The 26,521-nt window shown below is 37.7% G+C and overlaps 1 protein-coding gene across 1 annotated transcript in view; it reads left to right on the forward strand.

Annotated features, from left to right (window-relative positions):
• The window catches only part of ADGRV1 (adhesion G protein-coupled receptor V1), a 564,070-nt gene that overhangs the window by 487,977 nt on the left and 49,572 nt on the right, over positions 1–26,521 (forward strand). The window contains exon 87 of the mRNA XM_073801943.1: positions 17,496–17,617. Within this exon, the coding sequence (XP_073658044.1) occupies positions 17,496–17,617 (122 nt within the window). The remainder of the gene's footprint in view (positions 1–17,495; positions 17,618–26,521) is intronic.

The following is a 26,521-nucleotide window of genomic DNA, read 5'->3' on the forward strand; positions in this document are numbered from 1 at the left end:
GAAAACCGCCCAGCACAGATTGTAAATTATTTTAAGCCACCAAGTTTTGTGGTGGTTTATTATGTAGCAATCAATAGCTGAAACACTCTGGTTCTAGTATCCTTATTATTCTCATATCAAAATTCTAAGTATGTCATTGTCATTTTTAATTTTATTTTCATTCTGATTTTATTGTGCTGTTTTATTTTAGTTTTTATTGCTTGTCATTTCAAATACATATTACAGAATTCTAAGTGTGTCATTATCATTTTAAATTTTACATGGTTTATAAATATAAATGGAAAAACACAATATGATTTTTTTTCCCTAAACCAAAATTAAGGCTTCCACTAAAGCAAAGTAAAAGTAATCTTACCTAACAACAGTATGTACTTGAATCAGATCCAGAATGACCAATATAACAGGTTTCACATGTCCTTGGCAGTAAGCTGCTTGTTTGCAGTCTACTCCCAGTTCCATTGCTGAAAAGAAAATAAAAAACAATGCCTAGGGACCTAAGGAAAACCCCAGAGCTCCCCACTACACAATGAACAATCTCTTCCACTTGAGCTTAAAAAAATCTTTGTGAGCACAGTTTAGTCTTCCCACATTTTGTCAATAGTGCTGGGGAAAATCCAGAATATTTTTAAAAACATTATGCATGCTCATCCTCTGCTTAGAATTATATCTATGACCTCAGTCTTCAAAGATTCAAATCAGAAATCTTTGAGCCTGAAAGATGATGTGTAGTCATTCAGTGTGTGTTGGTTTTTTTCATTATTGTTTTTGAAAACATTGGGGATTTGATATTGCTCATTAAAAACTCCTAGAACAATAGCATCAGGAATTAGTTTCCTAAGGCTTGGAACCTCAAGATAAAAAGTAAAAAATAAAATCAGAGAGTTGAGAGAAAGCTTGAATTTCTGTTTGAACTCCTGATTTACACATGTAACCAATGAAGAAAATGGACTAGTAATTTGTGGCAGAGCTGGATCTTTCTAAAACTCAAGTTTCCTGAATGTCTATACCTCAGTGACTGCCTTTTACCTAGTCTGTTAAAACTGATGAGACAAGGATGGTTCTCTCTTCAGACTATTTCAGTACTAAACTGTTAAATTCAATTTACATTTGTTTTCTAGGTGGGCAGCGGGCATAGAGCATGGATGTGGTAGGTTTGGGAGAGAGAGTAGAAGACATGTAAGTGGCAGCTGTGAAAGGACTTGGGCCCTGGTGGCAATCATCATTATCCTCATCACCTCTACCAATCACCGTATGCCAGACACCGGGCTAAGCATTTCGTATATATTATCTCAATTTTTACAAGAATCTTGTGAAATAGGCATTTCTATTCCTATAGTGAGACAAGAAAATGAAGGAAATGAAAGGCTTAGGAAGGTGTCCAGATTTGCAAAGCCGTTAAATTGTGCAGTTGGATTAGAACCACAGGTGACTCTGGCCAACACCAATGCTTCACAGTTTACCATTTTTTTATCAAAACTTTCATTGAGAAAAATAACATGTAAACATTAAATTAAACCTAGAGAGCTCTAATTCCATAAAAGGAATTGTTCGATTTTATTCCTGAGAAAGAATTTGAAGTGATCCAGGCTAGCAAATTATTTCTTCATCTTATTTCCAAGAAAGACTGCCCCCTCTCTTTATGGTACTGAAACATGCCTAGTTTTCCTCACTATTCTCATATGTAGTGCAGGCATAATAATAATATATAACTTTATAGCACTGTTTGAAGGATTAAAGTATTAAATGTCAATTCATATAAAGTCTTTAGCCCACTCTCTGAAACACAGTAAGCAGTCAGTAGGCTTTGGTATTTTTGTTAGCATAACAACTCTTTCAATATGTAATTGGTGCAGAATATACTCAGACTTTGTCCTGTATACTTACTAAATGTCTCTCAGATATGCCTCTCTCTTCCTTTCTTCATGATTATGCCTGATGTATTAATCAGCTCGAGCTGCCATAACAAAATGCCATAGACTGGGTGGTTTAAACAATTAAAATATATACCTCACAGTTCTGGAGGCTGAGAAGTCCCATAATCTGGGTGCTGGCCAATTCAGTTCCCGATGAGGGCCCTCTTCCTGGCTTGCAGACAATCATCTTCTTGCTATGTTCTTACATGGGGGAGAGAGGGAGAGAAAGAGAATGAGGAAGAGAAAGGGAGAAAGAGAAATGTCTCATGTCTCTCCTTACAAGGACACTAATCCCATCACGAGGGCTCTACCCTCATGACTTAACTCCGTAAGTCCCTATTTCCAAATACCATCACATTGAGGGGTGGGGCTTCAACATATGAATTTGGTGGCGGGGGGTTGGGGGGGGGGACTCAATTCAGTTCATAGCACCTGGGTTATATCCTCCATCATCTCACAACTCTCTTAAACTGATATTCCTTGATTCTTGTCTGTCCCCATTCCACATTGAACATCTAAAAGGTGAAATTGATCACATCATTAATTCATCCAGTAGCGATCCTTAGGGACTTCTCTGGCCCTCCAGTGGTTAGAACTCTGTGCTTCCAGTGCAGGGGACACATGTTCAATCCCTGGTTGGTCAGGGAAAGAGGATCCCACATGCTGTGAGGCGTGGCAGAAAAACAAACAAAGACAATAGCAATCCTTAAACCGTAGGATAAAAGGAAAATTCCAATACTTCCTGCATAAACTCTCCATATGCACAGCCATACTGAACTAGTGCTGTTGCCTAAAAGTGACATGATGTCTGATAAGTCTGGACTTAAACAACATAACTGAATTCACTCTCACTTGCTGAGTTCATCATTTATGGTGGTTGGGGAGGAGAAGGAATGGAATTGAAATTAATTTCTTGATACCCATCATGAACAGGCTTCAGTAGAATGTTAGTGGAAGATGTGGTCAGTATGATATACATTTAAAGCCAGTGTCTAAGAGCATCACAGTGGCATTGCTGCTCAGATTCACTGCAAACTCTTTGCCCTTCATCTCTTATTGACATAGGCTTACCATTGCCATGCGAATACCATTGCCATGCCTCAGCTTGACCCAGAGGGTCAGTGAAACTTTCCCCATTGTTTATAATTTTTATGCATAGGCTGAGTTTCCCAAATATTTCCTTGGCAGTTTTTTCCCAAGTTAATTAAAAGTTTACATTTTAACTTTCCTGGCATACTCCACTCTTTCAAAGGACTTTTCCCCCCTTAAATCCTTTTTTTAGTTATCTTGAAAAAATTACAGTGAGGCATTACTTTCTACTCTTTTGAAAATTAGGTGAAACAGTTATTCATATTTATTACTTTCATCTAAGAGCACATTCAGTTTTTTAACGGGTGACTGAAGTCTTCCATTCATCTCTTAGCTAATGAAAATACAATTTCTGATTTTTTTAACATGTCTCTCAAATTTGTATTTAGACCATTGCCAAAGAATGTATTATAAAACTCTACTGAAGAGTAGAAAAATGAGTTTTTCAAGCCTGTTTTATCTTGGAATATTTATGGCATTGAAAACACTATATTCCCACTCAACCTGGTCTGTGAGCCACCTCAGTTGGTGTCAACATTGTGATCTTGTGATACTCCATGGTTCTCTGTAATCAGGCAAATCCCAAGTTCTAAGGTGTAAATTCCATTTGTGATTTGCAACTTTTTTCATGTATTATTTATTACCATTCTCATTATTTAGAGACACTTTCAATTATTCAGTGCCTATACAATTCTTTAAAGAATACATAGCCACAAAATAATAGTTTGTTTGATCACACTTTAATAAATCAACTGGTACAGAATTAAAGGGAAGATCCAGAAATAAAGGAAAATAGCGTTGATAGGTCTAGGGAAATAGGCAGTGGGGACAAGTAATCTGGGGAATCAGCAATTGCATCATAAATTTCTTTAAAAATGTATAGTTGGCACATCTGTGATCACAATGGTATACTTAATAGTTTATGCATTATAAAACTGAGAAAGTTGAATAGTGAAAAAGGACATCTTTATAATAAGTTGTTTCCTTTTGGAAGAAAAGGACATCCATATCAAAGGTGAAGTTTGAATTTCGTTGGGCCAGAAAGGCAGTAACAAACTTGGTCTGATCCTTTTATAAAAGGACTCAGTTGCCTTCTCATAACCAAAATGGTGGCCTCGTAAACCAATCGCTTTCCCTACAACCAGTTGTAAGAGGCTACTCCTTCCAACTAACAGGATGTCAAAATATTTTTGTTCCATCTTGCACTTGCTTCAAGGTCATGATGTCCCTGCTTAATAACTTTCCCTATTTTTAAATTTTTGCATTTTGCTTACACCACCCTTTCCCTATTCATATTACCGTGATTACCATTTCTCATGATATCCTCCCTTCCTGGGTCAACGTTTCCCTCTTCATATCTCTCCCTGCCCTCTTCTCCCAGTTCCTCACTCCTACTGGTCTTCATCTTCACGTGACCGCCCTCTCTTTGACCTTGTGATTGAACATCCAAGGATATTTTCATTAGCTCCCTTGATTTCCTCACCAACTTGGCTCTCTCCTTAAGCAATTTTGCCAATCACCATTCCAGTCTATGTCACGTACTTCTCTTCTTTTTACCAGCCAATTAATGCTACTGTGTAATAGATACAAATTTAGTCTAAGTAATCTTAGCTGAGCCATCTCTGCTTCTCAGTAATCCTTTGGATTATTTTTAATTGATTCTTTGGTAATCTTTGAAACAGATTGCCCGTAAGTCTTATGCTTAATACCTTCTATTCTCACTCTCTATATAAGATGTGAAAACAACCTGATGATCACTCACTCAACTTTCCTTATATTATCTGATCAATTCTTTTTTTTTTTTTTTTCTCCCTTCTGTGCCATTTTTCCTTCCATTTTAGGAAGGGAGTAAATAACTCATTCTTACCAAAGCCAACCCTCCCAATTGTGCTCTCCATCTCTTTTTCCTTTTTTGGAACTTGTTTCATTAAATTTTCCACAATTGCCTTACATCTTAAACATCTCTCTATTCTGGGTCTTTCCTCTCCATCTAAAAACATGCATCACTTTTCAGTGCCTGAAAGAACTTACTCATAATGCTGCTGCTTTATCAAGTTACCTCCTTGCCTGTCTCCTTCACCAACAAACTTCTTGTAGAGTAGTCGTTATGAGCTATCTATACTCATCACCTTATGTTCACTGCTAAGCCTTGAGAGTATCTTGCTTATTCTCTTCCATTCAACACCTATAACCTTGGACACCAAATCTACTGACCACTTTTCTGTCCTTATCCTTAAACTTGTCTGCGTAAATCGATAACTTCCTTTCCTTGAATAGTCTATCTCCCTTGGTTTTCATGATGCTCTCTTCTTTTTTATTTTCCTGTTAAATCCCAGGCCATGACTCACTCTTTTTGTGACTCATAACTCTGGAGTGTATGTGTTTTCCAGGGATTGCCTTTGCCTTTTTCACATCACAGTAGTTATTTTCAAACCTGTCAACTTGAGCTCAACTTGTCTTCCCATCTTCTTTTCTGTCCTCTTCCTGGGAATAATATCTTGTCCTCAGAATGTACAAAACTTGTCAACAACTTGCCTACCCCAATTGCTCTGATCTCTGTGTTACTCTTTCTCCCTCTTCCTTCTCTTCTTCCTCTTAATCCTTTTCTCATTTTCCTAATTTTGATGCCAGTGTAATTTCTTTTACTCCACACTCCTAGACTTTCAGGTCAGTAGTTGTCAAAACTGATCATCAAGATCACACTTTCACAAATGATTGTTTGATGAGTCTCTCTAAAGGCTCAGTGAATTGGAACCTCCAGAGATGAAGTCCCAATATCTGTATAATTTTTAAAGTTTCTCACTGTTTTCTGATTTGGGGGTACTTCACCTTTAGATTCTCTATAATATTTTTGTGTCCATCCCCTTCTTTCCATTGTGGGAGTCCCTCCTCCGCCACTGCCCCAGGCCTTCAGTATGTCTCACGTTGAGCACTGCAACAGTTACCTAACTGGAATCCCTGCCACCAGCACTCTCTCCACCAATCTGTTTACTTTCCTGTGAGATTAAGGAAATTTCTGTTTTGATTGGGCCACACATCTTCTCAGAAATTTTAAATGTCTCTCCATTTCCTGTAAAATAATTCTGTACTGCTTAACCTGGTCCTCAAGATCCCTTCATGACCTCATGCTACAAATATTCTTCTCACTATTTACCTTCATGGACCTTTCACGCCAATCAAAAGGGATATTTTACACTAATTTATGCATTTGCCTTTTTGCCTCTCTTTCCACTACCTTGAGTTCAAAGTCCACATGTTCAAATATGGCTCATCTTTAAATCCCAGTTGAAATGCCAGTGGCCTCTCTGATACCATCAATGGTAAGTAACTGCTGCTTTCCCTGAATTTTTGTATAACTTTATCCCTCTTTTCTAATATTGATCTTCTACCTTTTGTTATAGTGGATATATATTTTTTATATATATATAATATTTAAAAGAAGACCCATACGTAATTCATCCTTTTACCTGTCACATTTTATCAAATACATTTTTGAATCTTAAATAAATATATATTTCTTGAATAATAAGCAATAGCCAAAGTTTATATAAAACTGTTCTAAGCGTTCTGCATTTTAACCATTAAATCCTAACTGAATTCAGTATTCTGTATTTAGGAGGTACTAGTGTTATTCTCATTGTACAGTTGAGGAAATTGTGCATCAGAGCAGTCAAGTAACTCACCAAGGTCACACAGCTAGTAAATGGCCCTTAAGTAATCTGGCTCCAGAGTCCATGCTCATAACCACTATAGTATTCTGCCTTTTGATGAATAAATCCCACTCAGTCAACCTCAGCGCATGCTTTTTATTTTTCATTTATTTATTTATGTATTTATTTATTTTGCACGCGTTGGGTCCTTGTTGCTGCATGCAGGCTTTCGAGTTGCAGCGAGCGGGGGCTACTCTTCGCTGTGGTACACGGGCTTCTCATTGAGGTGGCTTCTCTTTGTTGCAGAGCAGGGGCCCTAGGCGCACAGGCTTCAGTAGTTGTGGCACATGGGCTTAGTTGCTCTGCAGCATGTGGGATCTTCCGAGACCAGGGCTGGGACCCGTGTCCCCTGCATTGGCAGGCAGATTCTTAACCACTGGGCCACCAGTGGAGTCCCAGTGTGTGCTTTTTAAAAAAGTTTATTTGACTGACTGCCCATATTCAAAACAGATCTTTTTCTTTTAATTGAATTTAACAGAAGGAAATTAGAAAACTTAGTATAAATAACCTTCAGGAAAGCAAATGATGTGATTTATAATTAGGATACATCAACTTCAAGAAAGAAGTAGAAATTGGGTCATAGGAAACACTAAAAGTATTGAAGAGCAATTTGAAGCTCTATTGTGCAGTTTTATAAAGACAGTATAAATCCATGTGGTTGTAAATTAACAAGTAATTGAAATGAACAATAGTTGATACTTACACTCATTTAATTTTATGGTTTCCAAGAAGTATGGTGATCTCCCTCTCTATCATTTTCCCACTAATGCCAGAGTCTTTGCAAATAAACACTTAATCTATGGTTATAGTAAAGCTGCTTTGCCACCGTGAAAAAAAATTGTTTTTTACAAATGTGGCTCACAAACTTTGTAACAGAATAAACTTCACCTGGTTTAAAAAAAAAAAAACAGGACAGAAACAAATAAATGAAAAATATAGCAGGATCTGTCTAACCTATTAAAGATGGAATTGAATAGTAAAAATAGCTCTATGTTGGGGGCTTGGGAAGCAAGGAAGGGAGGGAGGGAGGAAGAGGGGAAGGAAGGAAGGAAGGGAGGAAGGAAGAAGGGAAGGAGGAAGGAAGGAGTGGAAACATAATTTTGAGCCTGAGGCAAAAATAAGCTCTAGTATCTACCTTATATTTGCTACTAACATCTAACACTTGTGAAACAGTGTAACCATTAACAATTTTAATTCCACATGAAAGAGGAGAAAGAGTTGGAATTAAAATCTTACAGATTTTAAGGTCTACACATGACATTGACAAACAAATACAGAAAGAAAATTTTAAAGTTTATCATTGGGTCCAAATCACTTCGTTAAAATTACTTTGATCATTAATATAGAAATATTGTCAATGTAGATGTTTTTTTGGACAGCTTCCTTCTCCCTAGATCATACACATGCCATTCAATCTGGGGATTACCTTTCTTTCTTAGCACAATGGTTTCTTTCTTTTCTCTGTAAGGGCTTGATCCAAGGTTGTTCGTAAGAATGAGCAATAAAATATTAGTTCATTCCCATATGCATAGACCTTCCTGGCACAACTGTTTCTGTGCCATTATTTAATGGTTAACGATAAGCTTTTATATAACACAGGTATTATACCACTTTATGGTCTGTTCTTGTATATTCCCGAAAACAGCTCTCTATATGGGTTTGATACTAGTTTTCTGTATTTGCAGATGTAGTTATTTAACAACAGAGGGTAAGTAATATCCCCAAAGCTTTTGAGAAATACATAACATTATTTTTATGACAAGACAATGCCCTGATAATCTGATACCAGAATATCTTTTGGGAGAAGAGATGCAATTAATCACATTGACAGAGAGGAACCGAAAGATTTCATTCAATTAGACTTTTTAGGATAGTGACATGGCAAAGGAAATTAAAATAAACTAAAATTTTAAATTGGTGTTACAGTTTTGTAATGTGAGGGCTACAGAGCCCAATTAAAGAAAGGAAATAACGCGTTGAGGTCAGCTGGCATTTATCCAGATTGAGGGTCTCTACCAGGAAACAGTTCTGGGAACTGACATACTTAACACACTGTAAAAATATTTTCTTGAACATATAGAGTTATTTTTAGTGTTAATTTTTCTGAGACATTGTGTCAGAATTGATTCAAGACTTCAGTGTTGAATTTGAGCCTATTAAATGGTAATGACTGCTCTGTGATGTACTATCAAACTATCTTTAAAACATAACTGGCTAGTCATGGCCAAATACATAGCAACCTGATTCCCCAAATTATGGGACCATCTAGTAAGACTTAAAATATAGATATAGCAGGTTGAAAGATGCATTGTGTGTTTTCATTGTGTTACGAAAGCAGAGTGTGTTGGGAATTGCTGTTAGGTGCCTGAGCATGCCTGGAGATGACTGTTCTGAACTCCTTAATGGCTAATTAACTGGAAATGTAGTTAGGAAGCTAAGTTAAGCCAGTCTTCGATTGTTGGTTGGCTGACTTCATGGTTGTTTTAGAACTCTGATCTTCTAAAAACGTTTGTCATAATGTGATTGTATGAAACATTTCTGAAGTGTGTAGAAAATTACTATGTTGGCTATGAAACCAAATGGTAATTCTCCTTCCCATAGTTTCAAGACATTTTCCCTCACAAGAAGAAAACAGATCATTTAACCTTTTCCTTAAGAATCACAGAACTATCTGATCCCCGTCAGTAGGATATTCTCTGGCAACTTTGAAGTACACAGTTCAAATGGTATTACTCTAATAACAGTGCGTGCAAGGTCCATGTGGGTAGGTCTCATCTAAGTTGATTATTCTCCTTGGATTCAAAATTATAGCCTGCAAATTGAAAATTATACATAGTTTTTGCAAGGCGAGACCATAATTCTAGGCTTTTGCCATTTTGTTTCAATCCCAATAAATCACCCTCAAAGTAGGCCTGACACTGAACTGTCTTTAGCATCCAGGAGAGCCTCAAGTCAGCCATTGACAAAGTACCGCTATTTAGGGTCCCAGCGGTCTTGAGACTCCTCTGAGAATTTGCTCACATTCCTCCTCTTTACCCCTGGAAAATATACTCTAGGCCAGTATTGACTCTCTGTTCTGCCTGCAGATCTAATGTGTCACCTGTACAGATCCCTCCAAATTAGGCTTGCCTCCTTCGTATAGCCGGAAGGGTCAGGGTAAATCCATGTCCGAACATGGTGGCTGTAGGCCTCCCACGATAGTTACATTTACTCTATCTACCTTGTGTCTGAGATATCCTACTAGCTACTTAAATGACCTTTTAGAGCAGAGTTTTACACATTGTGGGTCACAATACATTGGTGGGTCTCATTGCCAGCATTTTAAAGTGGAGTGGGATGAAACGGGATGGGATGGGAGGGGATGGGAGGGGATTGGAGAGAGTAAAGTAGAATAGAATAGAGTAGAGTAGAATAAAAATAGAATAGAATAGAAAGTATCAAAGAGAGACAGAGGGGAATAGAGGATACGGAGAGGTCCATGTTAAATAGGTTGGTCAGGAAGTTTTCAGTGACAGTTTGGATGTGTTGGAACTTAAGAGTCTGCACATTGAAAGCAACCCTCCTCTCTATGTGATCATCATATTACATCAGGATAAACATAAGTGTTCTAACACCAAATAAGTTTGGGAAATCCAGGTACAAAAAAGTTAAACGTGTTTATTACATGATTTTTTGGCCTTTTAAAGATGCAAGAGAAGGCTATCTATAGCCATATGCTGTTTCTCTAACTTGACTAAAGTCATGGTGGTGATGAGGGTGAGGATGATGGGATGAGGGTGAAGATGACAGGAGGTAAGGCTCTTTAAGCACGTGCTTTGTGCCAGGCTCTGTGCTGACTGCTTTCTGTGCGTGGTTCTCTCCCCCTCCCCCCCATTTGGTGCAGTGTATGAGGAAAAATGAGTCATGGGGTAAATGCATTTGGAGGGTGGTACCTGTACTCAGAAGGAAGAGACAGTTTGAGAGGAAGGATAGCGAATTTAGCTTTGAATGAACTGAATTTGAGATGCTTTGAGGATCTCCAGACCTGGAGGTCTAGAACTCAGGAGAGATGGAGATGCATATTTGGATATTGTTGGCCTAAAATGCTCATTGAAAGCAGGTGACACTAGAGATTATGAGTTTGATAAGGATGGCTAAATAAAGTGAAGAGCCTGGCACATCATCCAGGTGACATACACACAGTCTAGCCTGCTGCAACAAACGTTTGCAGCTGTGTCTGGACACCAGCGCCACAGGACTCAGAGTGGGTTCCCTGTTGCCCAGATGGTTCTCAAGAGCTCTTTTGGGAACGTGTTGAAGTACTGAGGCAAGAAGGAAACTCTTAAAACTAGAACCAGGTATAGGACTAGTGACCAAAGGTTAGGAATGCAAACTACCCAGATGAAGTATGGAGTGTTTCTTTGAACAATTTACAAATCCAGTCCATAAGTTTATTGTTATCTGTTCCAGCCACAGTATCCTAATACTGATTTGGCAGTTCTGTGAAATATGTGCCTTGTTCTCTTCTACAACATTAGGTTTATTTGCTGAGAATACAGGTGGGTGACTATACATTGTGTATTAACCCTTGTTAAGAAAGCTCAAGAGCACATTTAATATTTTCTCACCAGGAAATGGATCAGATCAATGAAACTTCTTGACCTTCAAGTATCTGCTCATTTCAGAATAAAGGCCCATATTTTAGAAATAAGACCTTTTGATGCCTTTTTTTGATTACCTTTTTTTTTCTAATTTAAAAATAATGCATGATTATTGTTGGAAATAGACCCATAAATATCTTAGATCCACATTATTTCACAGTTGTGTTCCTTGTTTTACGTTGATGAGTTTGTTTTAGTAGCACATCCAAATTGTTAGAATCAGAAGATCAGTGAGGTAAAATTAAAACAAGTACTTTAGAAGATTGTAAACACAGAATAAATTTCAGCTTCATGTAAATGAGGTGTGATTTCCATAATAAAGCCATTATTGTTGTCACTGGTGCATAGCAATAAAGCCAAGACTGCAATTACAAAGAAAAGACATAATATAGAACCACACTTCCTTTACAAATGGCAATTCATTGAAATCATATTTTCCACTAAAAAGTAAAGAGATCTTATGGAATCTACTGACTCCCATAAGTAGACTTTACTAATGATAGTAGTACTAAATAACAAATCCACTTGTCGGGCTTTTTTTTTTTTTGATACTTTCCACAAGTAATTTCTTTCACTAAAACCTTTTCAGATTACTTTGTTTATCACATGAGTGACTCTTGCTAATGTAAGTATTTTAAGTACTTTGAGGATTGTTTTCTCCCTCATTGTGGAACTTCATCTTGACACAAGCCTGTCTTTTTTAGCATGTAGTAAAATATGCATAACACAAAATTTACCATTTTAACTATTTTTAAGTGTACAATTCAGTGGCAGTAAATGCATTCACAGTGTTGTGCAACCATCGCCACCATCTATTTTCAGAACTTTTTCATCATCCCAAACATAAACTCTGTACCCATTAAGCAATAACTCCCTCTTTTCCCCCTCCCAGTTCCTGGTAACCTCTATTCTACTTTCTGCCTCTGAATTTGCCTATTCTAGGCACCTCATGTAAGTGGAATCATACAATATTCGTCCTTTTGTGTCTGGCTTATTTTACTTAACATAATGTTTTCAAGGTTTATCCACGTTGTAGCATATGTCAGAATTTCATTCCTTTTTAAGGCTGAGCAATATTCCATTGTATGTGTACATTGTATTTTGTTTATCCTTTCATCTGTTGAGGGACATTTTGGGTTGTTTCCACCTTTGGGATACTGTGAATGATGCTGCCATGAACATTGATGTACAAGTCTCTGAGTCCCTGGTTTTAATTATTTTGAGCATATACCTAGAAGTGAAATTTCTAGATTATGTGGTAATTCTGTGTTTAACTTTTTGAGGTACCACCAAACCATTTTCCACAGGAGCCGCACCATTTTACATTCTTACCAGCAAGGCACAAGGGTTCCAATTTCTCCACATCTTTGCCAACATTTGTAACTTTCTCGTTTTTTGACAATAGCTATCCTAGTGGGTACAAATAATATCTCATTGTGGGTTTGATTTGCATTTCCCTAGTGACTAGTGATGTTGGTCATCTTTGCCTGTGCTCAATGGCCATTTGTATATCTTCTTGGGAGAGAAATGTCTGTTCAAGTCCATTGCCCATTTTTGAATTGGGTTGTTTATTTTTTGTTGACTTCGAGGGGTTCCTTGTATATTCTGGATAGCACAGTCTTTATATAGATACCCTTATTCCATGGGTCCAATACTGTGTTTTTAGGGTTCCCTTTTATCGGGAACATCGAAATGATTCTGTTTTCTATTAACTAATTCACTCCTAAACATATATTTCTAACATTACCTATCATAAATGCCTGCTTCAGTAAGCAGTGACTTATATAGGCAACAGAAAAGTTACTAGTATTTCACCAAACGTGAAGTATCAGCTTAGGAAATATATAACTAAATGATTTTCATTAAAAGGACATTAATTTTCAATTTGCCAAGTGGAATTCATAGTAGCTTTTAAACAACAACATGCTCCTCCCCACTTTCATCACCATCACCCACTCTCACACCCCTTCTCCCTTTGGTCATTGTTACTCTAGGCCCCAGAGGTGAAAGGTACCTCCTTTAGGTTCACCATAAAGCTGATGAGGCATACGTTTTAGGGCCTGTTACTTGCATGGACCTCTTCCAAGATCTTCTACCTAATTATGCTTTTGAAATTCTTATTTTTTAAAGAAGGCTTTCCAAATTTTATAAAAGTTCAGGCCCACAAAATCCGGATGTACCTCTGGATATGTTTCTTCCATCTGAAATCATGTCTTCGTTAGTGTTGCACTGCTGGAAAACCAGCCTGGGGTCTGTTGTGCAGTATACTGAGTTATTTATGACTGGCTTTCTTTCCTTGCAGTTTCTGATCTGGGTTGCCAAACTACCACACTTTTCTGCAGAGTTCCAGAAAAGCATGAGCCCTGGGTGTTCCTAGTCAGCCCCGGTATGCTCTTCTGGCTTCCGCAGGGAGCTTTTCAGCAACACAGCACTTGTCTGGCTCTAGGCACTCGCAGGAACATGCGGGCCAAATTTTGAAAATTTGGTTCCTAGCTGTTCATGCAAAATATGCATGTCCTTTTACACTGTACACAGAGACATAAATAGAATTTTGTACTTGCACAGTGAGAGCAAAGGATGCAATTGCCAGACTAATACCTAATCTCTGAAAACTTTCACGAGCATAGCTTAGGCAATTTCCTAAGTATTAAGGTATCTTGTCAGAAGTAAAATAAGAGCCTTCTGGCCCTTTATCAAATTGTATGATTTCATTAAACAAAAATGATGTTTTTTAAAAAAATTAAATAAATCTTAATATATTTGCTCCTGTCCTGTGGTAAGGCATCGATGACTCAGGAACTATTCATCTGCAGAAACTGTGTCTTATATTATTCTTATTTTCTCTGTGCAGTTGTAATAACTTAGACAATTGACATTTTTCTAAAAAGGGGATATCTGACAAGATATCAGTATGGTGTCCTTCGAAAGCCTTTTTTCTTCTCAAAAAAAAAAAAAAAAATGCTCAGGTTCCCTCTTCCTTTCTTTCTTTCCTTTCTTTTCCCTTCCAGAACAATTCCATCTTAAAGCCATTAGTTTGACAGAGCCAGGTATGCATCCAGTGGAAGGTGTCAAGCATGGAGTGTCACAAGCCAATCATTGTGAGGGGGCATCCGTGTGAAGGGTGGAGTGTACTCACGGGGCTCCTAAGAACCTGAGTGGATTTGGGAGGCCATCTGTGCAAGGCAGGGACAACAGCAGTGGGAGACTGGTTACAATCAATAGAGTTGATCAAATAGGTAAATATTTTAAGAATAATGAGAAATACATTTCTTGCCAACAGAGAAGGAAGTTACAAATACAGAAAAAGATACAATTCCAATTAACCTTGTGGCATTGGATTGGAATTGGAAATATTGGTATACTATGATTTTCATTGTACAGAGATAGATATAGAAATCTAGATGGAAATGAGTGTGTGTGCAGATGTGTGCAGACAGGTATTCCCCAGCTCTGTCTACTGAGAGGACGTAGGAGCAGCAGCGCCCCAATAGCAATGACCATACCCAGCCCCAGATCTTGGTTTCTGAACGCCATTCTACCCTAAAGGAAGCCAGGACTGGGGCAGGGAAAGTACAAGATGAGCTTGAAACATCTTGTTGGGCCAAAGCAGAATGATGAGGACATAACAGAAGTCACAGAAACCATCTTCAAGGGGTTCCCACTAATCAGACTTAGGACAATTTGAGCATCAAAATAAATGGTAGTAATAGATGATAACCCATTACGTTGAGAATATATGAGTCCATATTATAAAAATAAGTAAACGCATAAATCAGATATTTGATAAGTGAAAGGATAGTTACCTAGTTTCAAAGTAATGTCATGCAAGATACATACTAATTACAAAAGGAAAAAGACTAACTTTACGATGGAGAATTCATGCAGCCACTACCTTAATCAAATGACCAAAATGAGCCTCCTAGATAATGGGACAAATAGAAATCTTGTGCCATCCAATAGAATGTTATGAAAAGAACCCAGGATCACTTCTGTGATTTCTGGCAAAGCTTATAATCTAAATCATAGGAAAATATCAAACTCAAATTTAAGGGCACTCTACAAGACAAACTGGCTGGTAATCTTCAAACATGCCAGAGTCACAAAAGCCAACGACACTCAAAGGAGCCATTTTATTTTTATTTATTTATTTTTTAAACATTTTTATTGGAGTATAATTGCTTTACAATGGTGTGTTAGTTTCTGCTATATAACAAAGTGAATCAGTTATACATGTACATACATCCCCATATCTCTTCCCTCTTGTATCTCCCTCCCTCCCACCCTCCCTATCCCACCCTTGGGTCACAAAGCACCAAGCTGATCTCCCTGTGCTATGCGACTGCTTCCCACTACCTATTTTACATTTGGTAGTGTATATATGTCCATATATACACTACCACTCTCTCACTTTGTCCCAGCTTACCCTTCCCCCTCCCCATGTCCTTGAGGACATTCTCTAGTAGGTCTGCATCTTTATTCCTGTCTTGCCCCTAGTTGCCCCAAGGTTCTTCATGACCTTTTTTTTTACATTCCATATATATGTGTTAGCATACGGTATTTGTTTTTCTCTTTCTGACTTACTTCACTCTGTATGACAGACTCTAGGTCCATCCACCTCACTACAAATAACTCAATTTCGTTTCTCTTTATGGCTGAGTAATGTTCCATTGTATATATGTGCCACATCTTCTTTATCCATTCATCTGCCGATGGACACTTAGGTTGCTTCCAAGTCCTGGCTGTTGTAAATAGAGCTGCAGTGAACATTGTGGTACATGACTCCTTTTGAATTGTGGTTTTCTCAGGGTATATGCCCAGTAGTGGGATTGCTGGGTTGTATGGTAGTTCTATTTTTAGTTTTTTAAGGAACCTCCATACTGTTAAAGGAGCCATTTCAGATTAAAGAAGACTACAGAAAAGTCAACTGGATTCTTCTGCTACAGAGGAAATTACTGGAATAATCGACTGATCTTGAGTGGGATCTGAGGATAGTTGTAACATATCAGTGTTAATTTTCTCATTTGATGGTTGTATTGTGTTAATGTAGGAGAATGTCTTTGTAGAAAATATACATTACAATGTTCAGAAGGTGATGGGGGATCAGGTTCGCAACTTTCAAATGGTTCAGGGAAAAACAAAACTTTCTTGTCATACTGTACTTGCAACCCTTCTATAAGTTTGAGATTGTTTCAAAATAAAATAAGATTTTTAATTTGCTAAAATTGTAAATAACTGTTCAGATTTCTACAATGTATGTAGATTTTAGGCATTAATTGATGTTGAATATATATGGACTTTGAGGTCTGTCATGAGAGTTGTCAGTGATGTGTGGTCCTTCCTGATGTCTTTCAGTAGCTTGAAAATGTGTTTATGTGCAGCTGCTAAGATCTGATTCAGTTTCCAAATATTCTATAGCTTGCCATTTAAATATTAATAACCCTTCTTTAAGATTGTTATTCTAAATCCCAAATATCAAAAATAAGTAGAAAGGGTAATGAAGTCCTTTGGCCCTGAAGAAATCTGTTCTGGAAACTATTAAAACAAATTGCACAATAAAATGATGGGTAGAATAAGCTTAGTGTTGTCAGTAGTGAATCCTTCACTTCATCTTTGCTCTTAACCATAGCTGTGACGTTTGGTGTCCACTCAGAAAAAGAGATAAATATGTATTTTTCCATTACATACAAACAAGTTATATCACTTAAGTTTTAAAATGTCAGACTGGACTACAGTAATTTTGAGAGCACACTGCTGCCTACCATTTTCTGGTAGAGAGCTCTTTCAAGGAGATTTATATACCCGGTCTTCCCTGGGATTGAAATGTGATTGCATCTCCCCAGTTGTTGGTGGCAGTTCCTGAACAGTCCAGCAGGTGGTAGTCTAGGAGAGGAACAGTTCTCATCCTTCTTCAGTCCCCTGCCTACCAGCAAAACAGAAGGAAGGTGGACTCAGCAACGTTACCGTTGCCTTCTCTTCTCTGTTGTAAGAATGGTATTTCCAAGGTTGTTCTTTCAAAATGAGTGCTTAGACATAGAGAGTATCTCCAGAAAGTAGCTAAAAATAATTTTGTGTATATGTATGATTATGCAGTATTCTGAAGTTCAAAAATTCTTTTTCTTTTCTTTTTATTTTATGGTGTCTAGAAATTCCACTGGTTTTGTATCTCTTTGCCCTGATTTCAATGACATGGCTTTGGGGAGGCCTGCACATGGCTTACAGACACTTCTGGATGCTGGTCCTCTTTGTCATTTTCAACAGTCTGCAGGTAAGCCTTACAGTTTGGTTACAGCACACATAAACACGAGGCAGGGAGTTTCAACGTAAAGAAATCAAGTGTCCACATGTAGGTGAATTCGTATGCACAAAAACGTCACGCAGAGTTTTAGAATAAAATGACAAAGATTATGTTAAAATTTTTTAACACCTGAAATATGGCTGGACCCTCTAACTGCTGGTTATACAAATAGGGAAGACATAAAATATTTACCCTCCTTCATTTTGACAACACCTAAGTAGCTACAAAAACATGTTTCTTTTTCAATAGGATTGATGTTTATAAACTTCACAGATGGCAGCCATCTAGGGCATATGCACATATTTGGGGTGGGTCTGTGTCTAGAAATTAGATCAACTGAGAGTAAAATAACAGTGATGGTCAAGCAATTCCCTCTTGAGTCTGGTGCTTAGTGTTTTGGTTCACTGAAAACTGATTGACATCCTCCAAGTCTGGCAATGCCTAGCTTAAATTAGCTTTGTGAGAATGTTTGGATAGCGTAACCAGGAATTATATAACTGTAACAAAAGTTAAAGCTGACTTTTTTAGTGCTTTTGTTAAATGGAAAAAAAGTTGTACCCTGAAATTAGCAAACTGAACAAATGAACACATTTTTTCTTATTTTTCAAAGTGAAAAGATGTGTCCTAGACTAAAACAATTTATTGAATTTGCCAAGGATATCTGTAAACAGCCCTTGTTTGGACCACCATCTTACAAGAAACCTCTGTAGGAAAAATATTAGGATTATAGCATAAAACTGAAACATGACTCAAAACATATTTAGGTTTGCTTTGTAGGAGACAGATTCATTAGTGAGATCATATCTAACAGCATGGTGCCTAATCAAAACATAATATCGATTTAGGGAGGGAAAAATACAAAGTGGCTTAAACATTTGGAATGAAGTTGATACAAGTTGATATATAGACACCTCCCAATAGAGTTATAATTGAGTACCAGCTACTAGCACAGTGTGCCAGTGCTACCATTACTAGGGTGAAGATGACAGCACTGCTTCTCTAGGATCTGATGATTCAGGGAGTAAGCAAACAATTAGCTGTAAGGGTATACTCTGGCAGGTGCCATGTAAACAAAGTGTTATGAGAGCAGAGTAGAGGACTTGTTTACTCCTGCCTGTGCTAGTGTTTGAGCTGGACACCAAAGGTGAGCCACTCAGGTCAGAGGCCCTGTCTTGGTCACCTTTGAATACCTAGGCCTAGCAGAACTAACACCAAAGTCCACACTGACAGCCTGTAGATGTGTTTTATTTGGTGGACACACAATGGTACACAGAGCAGGGTTTTAGATTTTTTTAATATACAGAGTGAAGTAAGTCCAAAAGAGAAAAACAAATACCGTATGCTAACGCATATATATGGAATTTTAAAAAGTGGTACTGCTGAACCTAGTGGCAGGGCAGGCATAAAGACGCAGACGTGTGGAGAACAGACATGAGAGCACCGGGGATGGGGGGAAGGGGGAGCTGGGATGAAGTGAGAGAGTAGCACTGACATATATACACTACCAAATGTGAAATAGATAGCCAGTGGGAAGCTGCTGCATAGCACAGGGAGATCAGCTTGGTGCTTTGTGACCACCTAGAGGGGTGGGATAGGGAGGGTGAGAGGGAGACGCAAGAGGGAGGGGATATGGGGACGTATGTATATGTATAGCTGATTCACTTTGTTATACAGCAGAAACTAACACACCATTGTAAAGCATTTATATTCCAATAAAGATGTGAAAAATAAATAAATATTTGCTCAATTTTTAAATTGAGAAATTTCACATGAAAACCTGAATGTCTGGCTTTTCTCTAATGGCAGTATTTGCATGGCAGCAATTTTCAAGTCTTGAGTAGATGCTGCCCTCTTTAGATGGGGCACGTTACCTCATTATACTCGATACATTCAATTTGTTCATTTTACCTGCCCCTGAGTTTGTGTCATATTTAATGTTTATTAAATAAGTGATGAGTAGATAGTTAGAGATGGGTATTCCAGGCAGAGAATACAGTGTTAGCCTAGGCTGCAAAAAAGAAACGTGATTAATCTTGCCTACATTTACCAAAGGTTTGGGGGAGGAAGAAAGGTTTTGCAGTTAGTGGTGGGAGAGGAGACAGAAGGCTAGGTTGGCTTAATCACCATGTTACCATGCTCAGAATAGGATGTTAAACTTCAGCCTTTAGGTAAAGGGAAGCCATAAAAGTTGGGTGTTTTGTTTGTTTTATTCTGATTAGTTTTTTAAATTTTGTTAGGGTTTTTTTTTTTTAATTTTTAAATTTTGAATGGGAATGACATGCTTATACCTGCTTTTTAGAAGGATAACTGGAAATGTTTAGGATGGTATTGAAAAGAAGAGCAGCTCCAGGCAGGAAGGCTGTTATCATATTCCAGCCTATAATGTTTGGGAGTGCACCTGGGGATAGAGATAGGTGACAGGTTTGAGAATATTCTAGAGATAAATATTGACGAAATTTGGTTAGCCAATTAAATGTAGGAATGTAGGGGTCAAGAGAGCAACGTCACCTAGAGATGCTGGCTGTGGTGAATGGCTGGGCACTGACTCCTTTGGTCAACATGGAGATTACAACAAGAGAAGGTCCTAGGGAACATGCAGCAAAGTTGGTGAGTTGGTGAGATTTGGGAGACATTGGTAAAGCTAACCAATGTTTTAGCAGGAAGGCTAGTGAAAGAGATTGTTAGTGAAAGAGAATCAAGATATAGTAGTTTGGAGTTTCTGGTAGAAAAGAAGGCTTCAAAAGAAAACACCTAGCTCTGTCAAGTGTAGCAGAGAAGTTAAATAGAATGAGAACAGAAGGGCTTTGTGGTCTAGTGCACTGGTCCCCGCACTGTAGTGTCATCAGAATCTCGTGAAGGGCTTGCTAAAACACAGATTGTAGGTCCCACACCCAGAGCTTCTGATACAGTAGATCAGGGTGGGACCTGAGAATTTGCATTTCTAACAAGTTCCAGGAGATGCTGATACAGCTGCTCTAGAGACCACAGCTTGAGAACCATTGGTTAAAGTAAGTGTGATCGTAACTCCACCAGCCTACTATCTGGTTGACTTCAGCTGAGTCACAGATGTTTACCCAGTTCTACTTTCTTCATCTGTGAAACGGGAATAAATACCATTTAGGATTACAGTGTGATTTAATTAAATGGCATAATGAACATAAAACAATTGTACAGTAACTCACAGTTAAAGAGCAGTTTTTTTTGTTTGTTTTATTCAAGAAGTTTAATGGAGAAAGCAATAATAGCTTAGGAAGGAAGGTTGGTTGGTTCAAAGGAAACTTGGGGGTTTGGTTTTCTTTCCTTGTGAAAAGAACCAACAGAGAAGAAGAAACTGACAACTGGAGGAAAGGCTCATTGCCTTGGCAAGATCATGGACAGGGCAGGAAAACAGAAGAGACAGACGGCCTGTCTGAGGGAGGAATTAGACATGTTTCTTTCACTGAGGCTCAGGAAAGAAGGAAGGATAGGTGTACACGAAAAACTCTTCTGGAGCTGAAAGTCTGGAAAGTTGGGGTTTGTATGTAATGCTCTCTCTTATCTCTGAAAGGCAAAAAGCAAGGACATTTGTTGAGAGGAATGGATTAAAAGCTTGTGGTAAAAATAGTAAAAGGTAAGGAGCAGTTTCTAAGCAGAAAGTAAATAATAAATTACAGTGGGTTGGAAGATGGTAAAGAAATGACTGCTTAGAGAGAAATTGGTGGGATTCGGGTTGGACACCTGAAATCTGTAATTGTAATTCAGCAGTAATTAAATAAATTAAGCCTTACGATTGAAATGGTAGCCATTGTAACCTATCAAACCACACACAAGAGAAAGGTTTATTGAGCTCTTATGGAGGTTAGAGGTTTGGTAATAAAGGAGGATTGTTGAGGATTAAACTATGTTTCACAGGCAGATAAAAAAGGAATTGTTATGATCTCTTTCTTTGAGGAACTGAAAACAAGCTAAGTATAAGTAAAAACTAAAAATATTTCAAATTCATGTTTAATGAGCTTAATTCCATCTGTGCGGCACCATTGAAGCAATGACTTTTTGTATCACTGTTGCCTGGTATCTGGTGCACTGGCATATTCCTAGCACCAGTGCTCAGTGAGTCAGTCCTAAAAGGAATGCCTGTTAAGAAACACTTGGAAAATATGGTTTCTCTAGGGTTTATTAAAGTTCATTTAATTTATAAACTACTTCACGTCTTCAACTTGGGCATTTCCATGATTCCATGCTTTTTTAAAATTAATTAATTTATTTATTTAGGCTGCTCTGGGTCTTAGTTGCGGCATGCGGGATCTTTAGTTGCAGCATGTGGGATCTTTTAGTTGCGGCATGAGGACTCTTAGTTGTGGCATGTGGACTCTTAGTTGCGGCATGCAAACTCTTAGTTGCCGCATGCATGCAGGATCTAGTTCCCCAACCAGAGATCGAACCCAGGCCCCCTGCATTAGGAACACGGAGTCTTACTCACTGGACCACCAGGGGAGTCCCTGACTTTTGTATTTTCTTATTGGCTTTTGTCAACACCTGTGACCGGAAAAGTGTACTATATATCTTACGCTTGGCTTTTATATTTTGCTCAGAGGTGATTACTGCCTCACTTTTTAATTCAGATTATTATTATGCCATAGGTGCTCTGAAACTGACAGATGAAAGTTATATTTTTATAATATTCTGATATTTGATATTTATTATTGGGTACAATTTAAAAAAGAAAATCTTGATCATTTGAAATATTATCAGAAATTTCTTGATCACTTTCTGAAGATTCAGGGTTGAGCTACCAAACTTTTAATATGTTTGAGCATTTTAAGAAAATGTATATGAAATACTTTCTAAAGCATGATGGATGCAAATGCAAAAGTGATGTAAAAAAAGTTATCATTCTAAATATGTCTACTGTTATTTTTATTACTTCTTCCTTGAACTCTAAGACGTTTTTTCCTCAAGAACTGAACTTTAATTCAATTTTTTATTGATTTAGGCATGTTATTTACATCTTCTTGACTGTTTAAAAAAATTTAAACTGTTGAGTATCGAGTAAGCAGAACATAGAGAATAAAGGGGGAAATGTCCTCTGAGTTTATTTCCTGGGTTGTTTTTTTTTTTAATTCTAGGAGTTGCTTGCTAGCATGTCAGCATGTTTATGGTATCTGCTGTTTTTCCACTTCCCCATGATGCACTTGATGTGTGGATGTGAGGTGAACAAATCCTGATTTCCATTGCGCTTTCTTTTGTATCAAAAGAGGGACTCTAAAATTTCCAAAAAGAAAAAAGTAGTTCTGTACATACTTGCTTAGCAATCCCAAATCCCAAAGGCCTCGGGGCTCTATCTTGTTTTTTGCTAAATGGGCTTTCTGAGTGCGCTGAGCATGGTAGCCACCACCAGTCTTAATTCCTACCGGCTTTCCAACCCCAGCAGGGAAAATCCTGTGAAGGACTTAAATTACCCTCACTTTGAATCACCCATTATCCAGAAACCAGTCACAGGGTGGCAGGTACTCTGGCCAGGCCTGGGTCATGAGCAGACGCTAACAGTGGAAAGATGAGTTGATCTCACAAAAACCACATGGAATGGAATTCCCACCAGAAGAAAAGAATCTCTTACCAATAGAATGGTAACAATGCTAGGCAGACCAAAGTAACAGGTGTCCATTATATATATTTTCTAAATTTTCTTGTTCATCGATATGTTTGGACAAGGCCCAGGGCAGCTATTGTCAGACTACTAGGAAACTTAATCAATGTGACATAGGTTTATTATGAATATCCTTGGGATCCATCATATAACCAAATGTCTCTGTATTGTCCACAGAAAAGTCATAAGGGACTACATTATTTTTCTTAATTTTCTCATCCATTAACTCAATAACCACTATTTTTTTAAAAATAAAAAGTTGAGTTTGTCATTTCTAAGTAGATTTATGCTAAAACTTACAGATGACAACTTTCTTAAAATGTTTAGTCCAAGGTATATCCACATTTGTGTAACAATTAAAGAAAATAATCACTAAGTTTGATACTCAGCTGGTAGTCACTAGTAGAACCCTATCAGTCATCATAATATTGAAATAGGTACTGTCTAAACCCCCTGCAAGTGTCCCAGACTTCTAGCTATTTAAGCTAGAAGCACCACAGACCTCTAGCAGCTAAAAGGCTAATGTTGGCTAGACAGGGAGCGCCAGGACCCTGCTCCAGCACTAGACCTGCAGTCTGATGGGTCAGTGCCTATGCCACACTCTAAACGTTTTGTGCATCGCTCCTAGCTTAACTATGTTCTAAAATACATTTCTATTTTTAACCTAACCACTCAGCTTCAGACTTACATACAGCATATATTTCAGGTTTCTCTAGGGCTCGCACATTGACTACGTCAAAATTTCACTAACTGACAATCTTCTTACATGTAGGGAATCCCAGGTAAGATAATGAGGGTAGCCGGCAGTAAAGAGGCATGAGCTTCTTGGAGATGCTGAAAAATAAGTTCTGGAGAAGATTCATATACAGAGAAGAACCTTTCCAAAAGCTGAAATGCATTCTTCTTGGAATGCATAAGTTGGCAAGGGAGCAGAACTTTACATAGTATGGGGATATGACATTTCTCAGTATGTGAGTTATGAGACCATTCTTCAGAATCTTATTTGACTGTCTCCCTGTAACTGACTTAAGTACTTGTTCGTTTATGTGAGCATCTGGTCTCGAGATGTTCCCTGGCAGTTTTTGAATCATTCCCTATTTCAGAGAAGGGAGTTACAACATGGAATTTGTAGCTAAAAATATATAGCCTGTATTCAAATTTAAGGTCAGCTAGTTAAAATCATTTTCATTCCTAGCCCCACATCTTTAACAGCTAAATCGCTAGGGAAATAAGTGACTTAAAGGTGGGAACAGTTTCTCCTACATTTTAAAAAATTATTGTTTTTTAGTGGCCACTAGATTGCCTTGAACACATAAAGCATTTTTCTTCTACTAAAAAATAGTGTTTCTTTTCTTTATCCTCCTTCTTTCTTTCTCTCCCTTCTTCCTTCCTTCCCTCTCTTTCTACCTTCTTTCCTCTCTTCCTTCCTTGCTTTCCATGTCTCTCTTGTTGTTCTATGTTGAATTTCAGCTTTAAAACGAAATCCATCTTTCATGAAGAGATTTTCCCAATAAAAATAGTCCTTGAGGTATCATGAGAAATGGAATATGTTTCCTTGCTCACGGAAAGGTACAGGGTTCATTGCAAATGGAATAGAAAAGAAAATAATCCTCCATTAATTTTCTTCTGTGAGAATCCCCGTTTCGCATCCAGAGGGCTTCAGTGCAGGTGTCTACATAGATACAGTACCTATTTAGTCTTGGCTGCTTCCTTTTGCGGATAAACAGCTCTTGGGAAATATGCATTGTTAAATAATCAGTTACAGAGGACTAATTGTTTCAAGGCACTCCCTTTGCCATTGCTTTCCAAGGGCCAGCAATAATAAGAAATGTCACTTTGTTTCCATTGGAGACTAGCACATGAAGAGTGGAAAACCAGTGTTCCCAGAAAACCCTGGAATAAACATGTAGAAGCCAGAGGAGGTTGGGATTCTATCATTGATTTGTCCCAGAACCATGTCAAGTTCAGTGGAAAAAAATTACTACACTTGTTTTGTAGAGTGAAATTCAGAAACTAATGAATGCCTCGTGTGCTCTTCAGAACGTCCCAGAACATTTCTGTAACTTTACAAATAAATATACAGAAGCTAGCTCTTCAGAACGTCCCAGAATATTTCTGTAACTTTACAAATAAATATACAGAAGCTAAGACAAGTAGCTGTATTTAAATTGTCTTGATTAGGTCATGCAACTCTGTTCAGTGTTCAGTAGCATCTGGGCTGATGAAATATCTTTGAGTTTTCATGTAATAAACTTCTTACTCCATTTGACAATGAATGATAGCGTTACCTTCTCATTAACCTGTTGATTGGCCAAGCAGGGCTCTTAAGACAGACTGCAGGGTTTTTACTTTTGTTTGTGCTGGGTTCTCTAAATACAAATGTCGGGATCTGATCTGCCAGTGAATGTCTTCTACAAATACAGGTTTAGAAGTGATGGGATTGAATAGACTACGTTTTGACACCTGGCTGCATCCTTGCAAAACAGGTACCCCATTTCTCCTGCCCTAATCCTATGTTAGTTTCTTACTCAGTGGTTTTTCCATTTCAAAGTTTTTTCCTGTGCCCTCTATGACTGCATGTTTTCCATTTTAACCGTGTAACACGGCTTCTTGGGCTTTGTGAGCCTTTACTTTACCTGTGAAAGGATTTAGCACGCTCTGATTCTGAATTATCAAACCTACAAGAATTAGAGTAAGCGAGACACATACCTCCCCTTGTTAAAACAGTTTTGGGAGAAGAAAGCAGTTAACGTTTGAGCCAGTTTTTACTCAGTCATTCAGATTCTTTGTCTTGGTGTTAATTTATAATTTTTCCAGGGTCTAAAATTTTGTTTTTATCTCATGTATTACTCAGACATTGGGGTGGGGAGAATACATTTTTTTGGTAAATACATTGATATGCATCTTTTATGATAACATTCTTTAATATTGAGCTGTTTAGGTATAGTAGAAGAAGCATACAATTAAGTGTCGTGCAACCTCTATTCTACCAAATGACTTGACATCTCTGAGCTTTAGTTACCTACTTTCCAGAGAGAGATGCTAATTCTTGCTCTCAGTTTTGTCCTAAGTATTATATAAAAATATATGTATAAAATATAATTGGTAAACTACATGTTTTACAAATACAAAGTTCTATAAATGAATAAATGGACAAAAGAAATGTTTGTCAGAAGCTACATGAAGGCAAATGAGAAGCCAAAGAGAGGAAGTTTGTAAGCTCAGTCTTTTTTTTTTTTTTTTTTTTT

Source organism: Tursiops truncatus, chromosome 3 (assembly GCF_011762595.2).
Source record: "Tursiops truncatus isolate mTurTru1 chromosome 3, mTurTru1.mat.Y, whole genome shotgun sequence".
NCBI lineage: Eukaryota > Metazoa > Chordata > Mammalia > Artiodactyla > Delphinidae > Tursiops > Tursiops truncatus.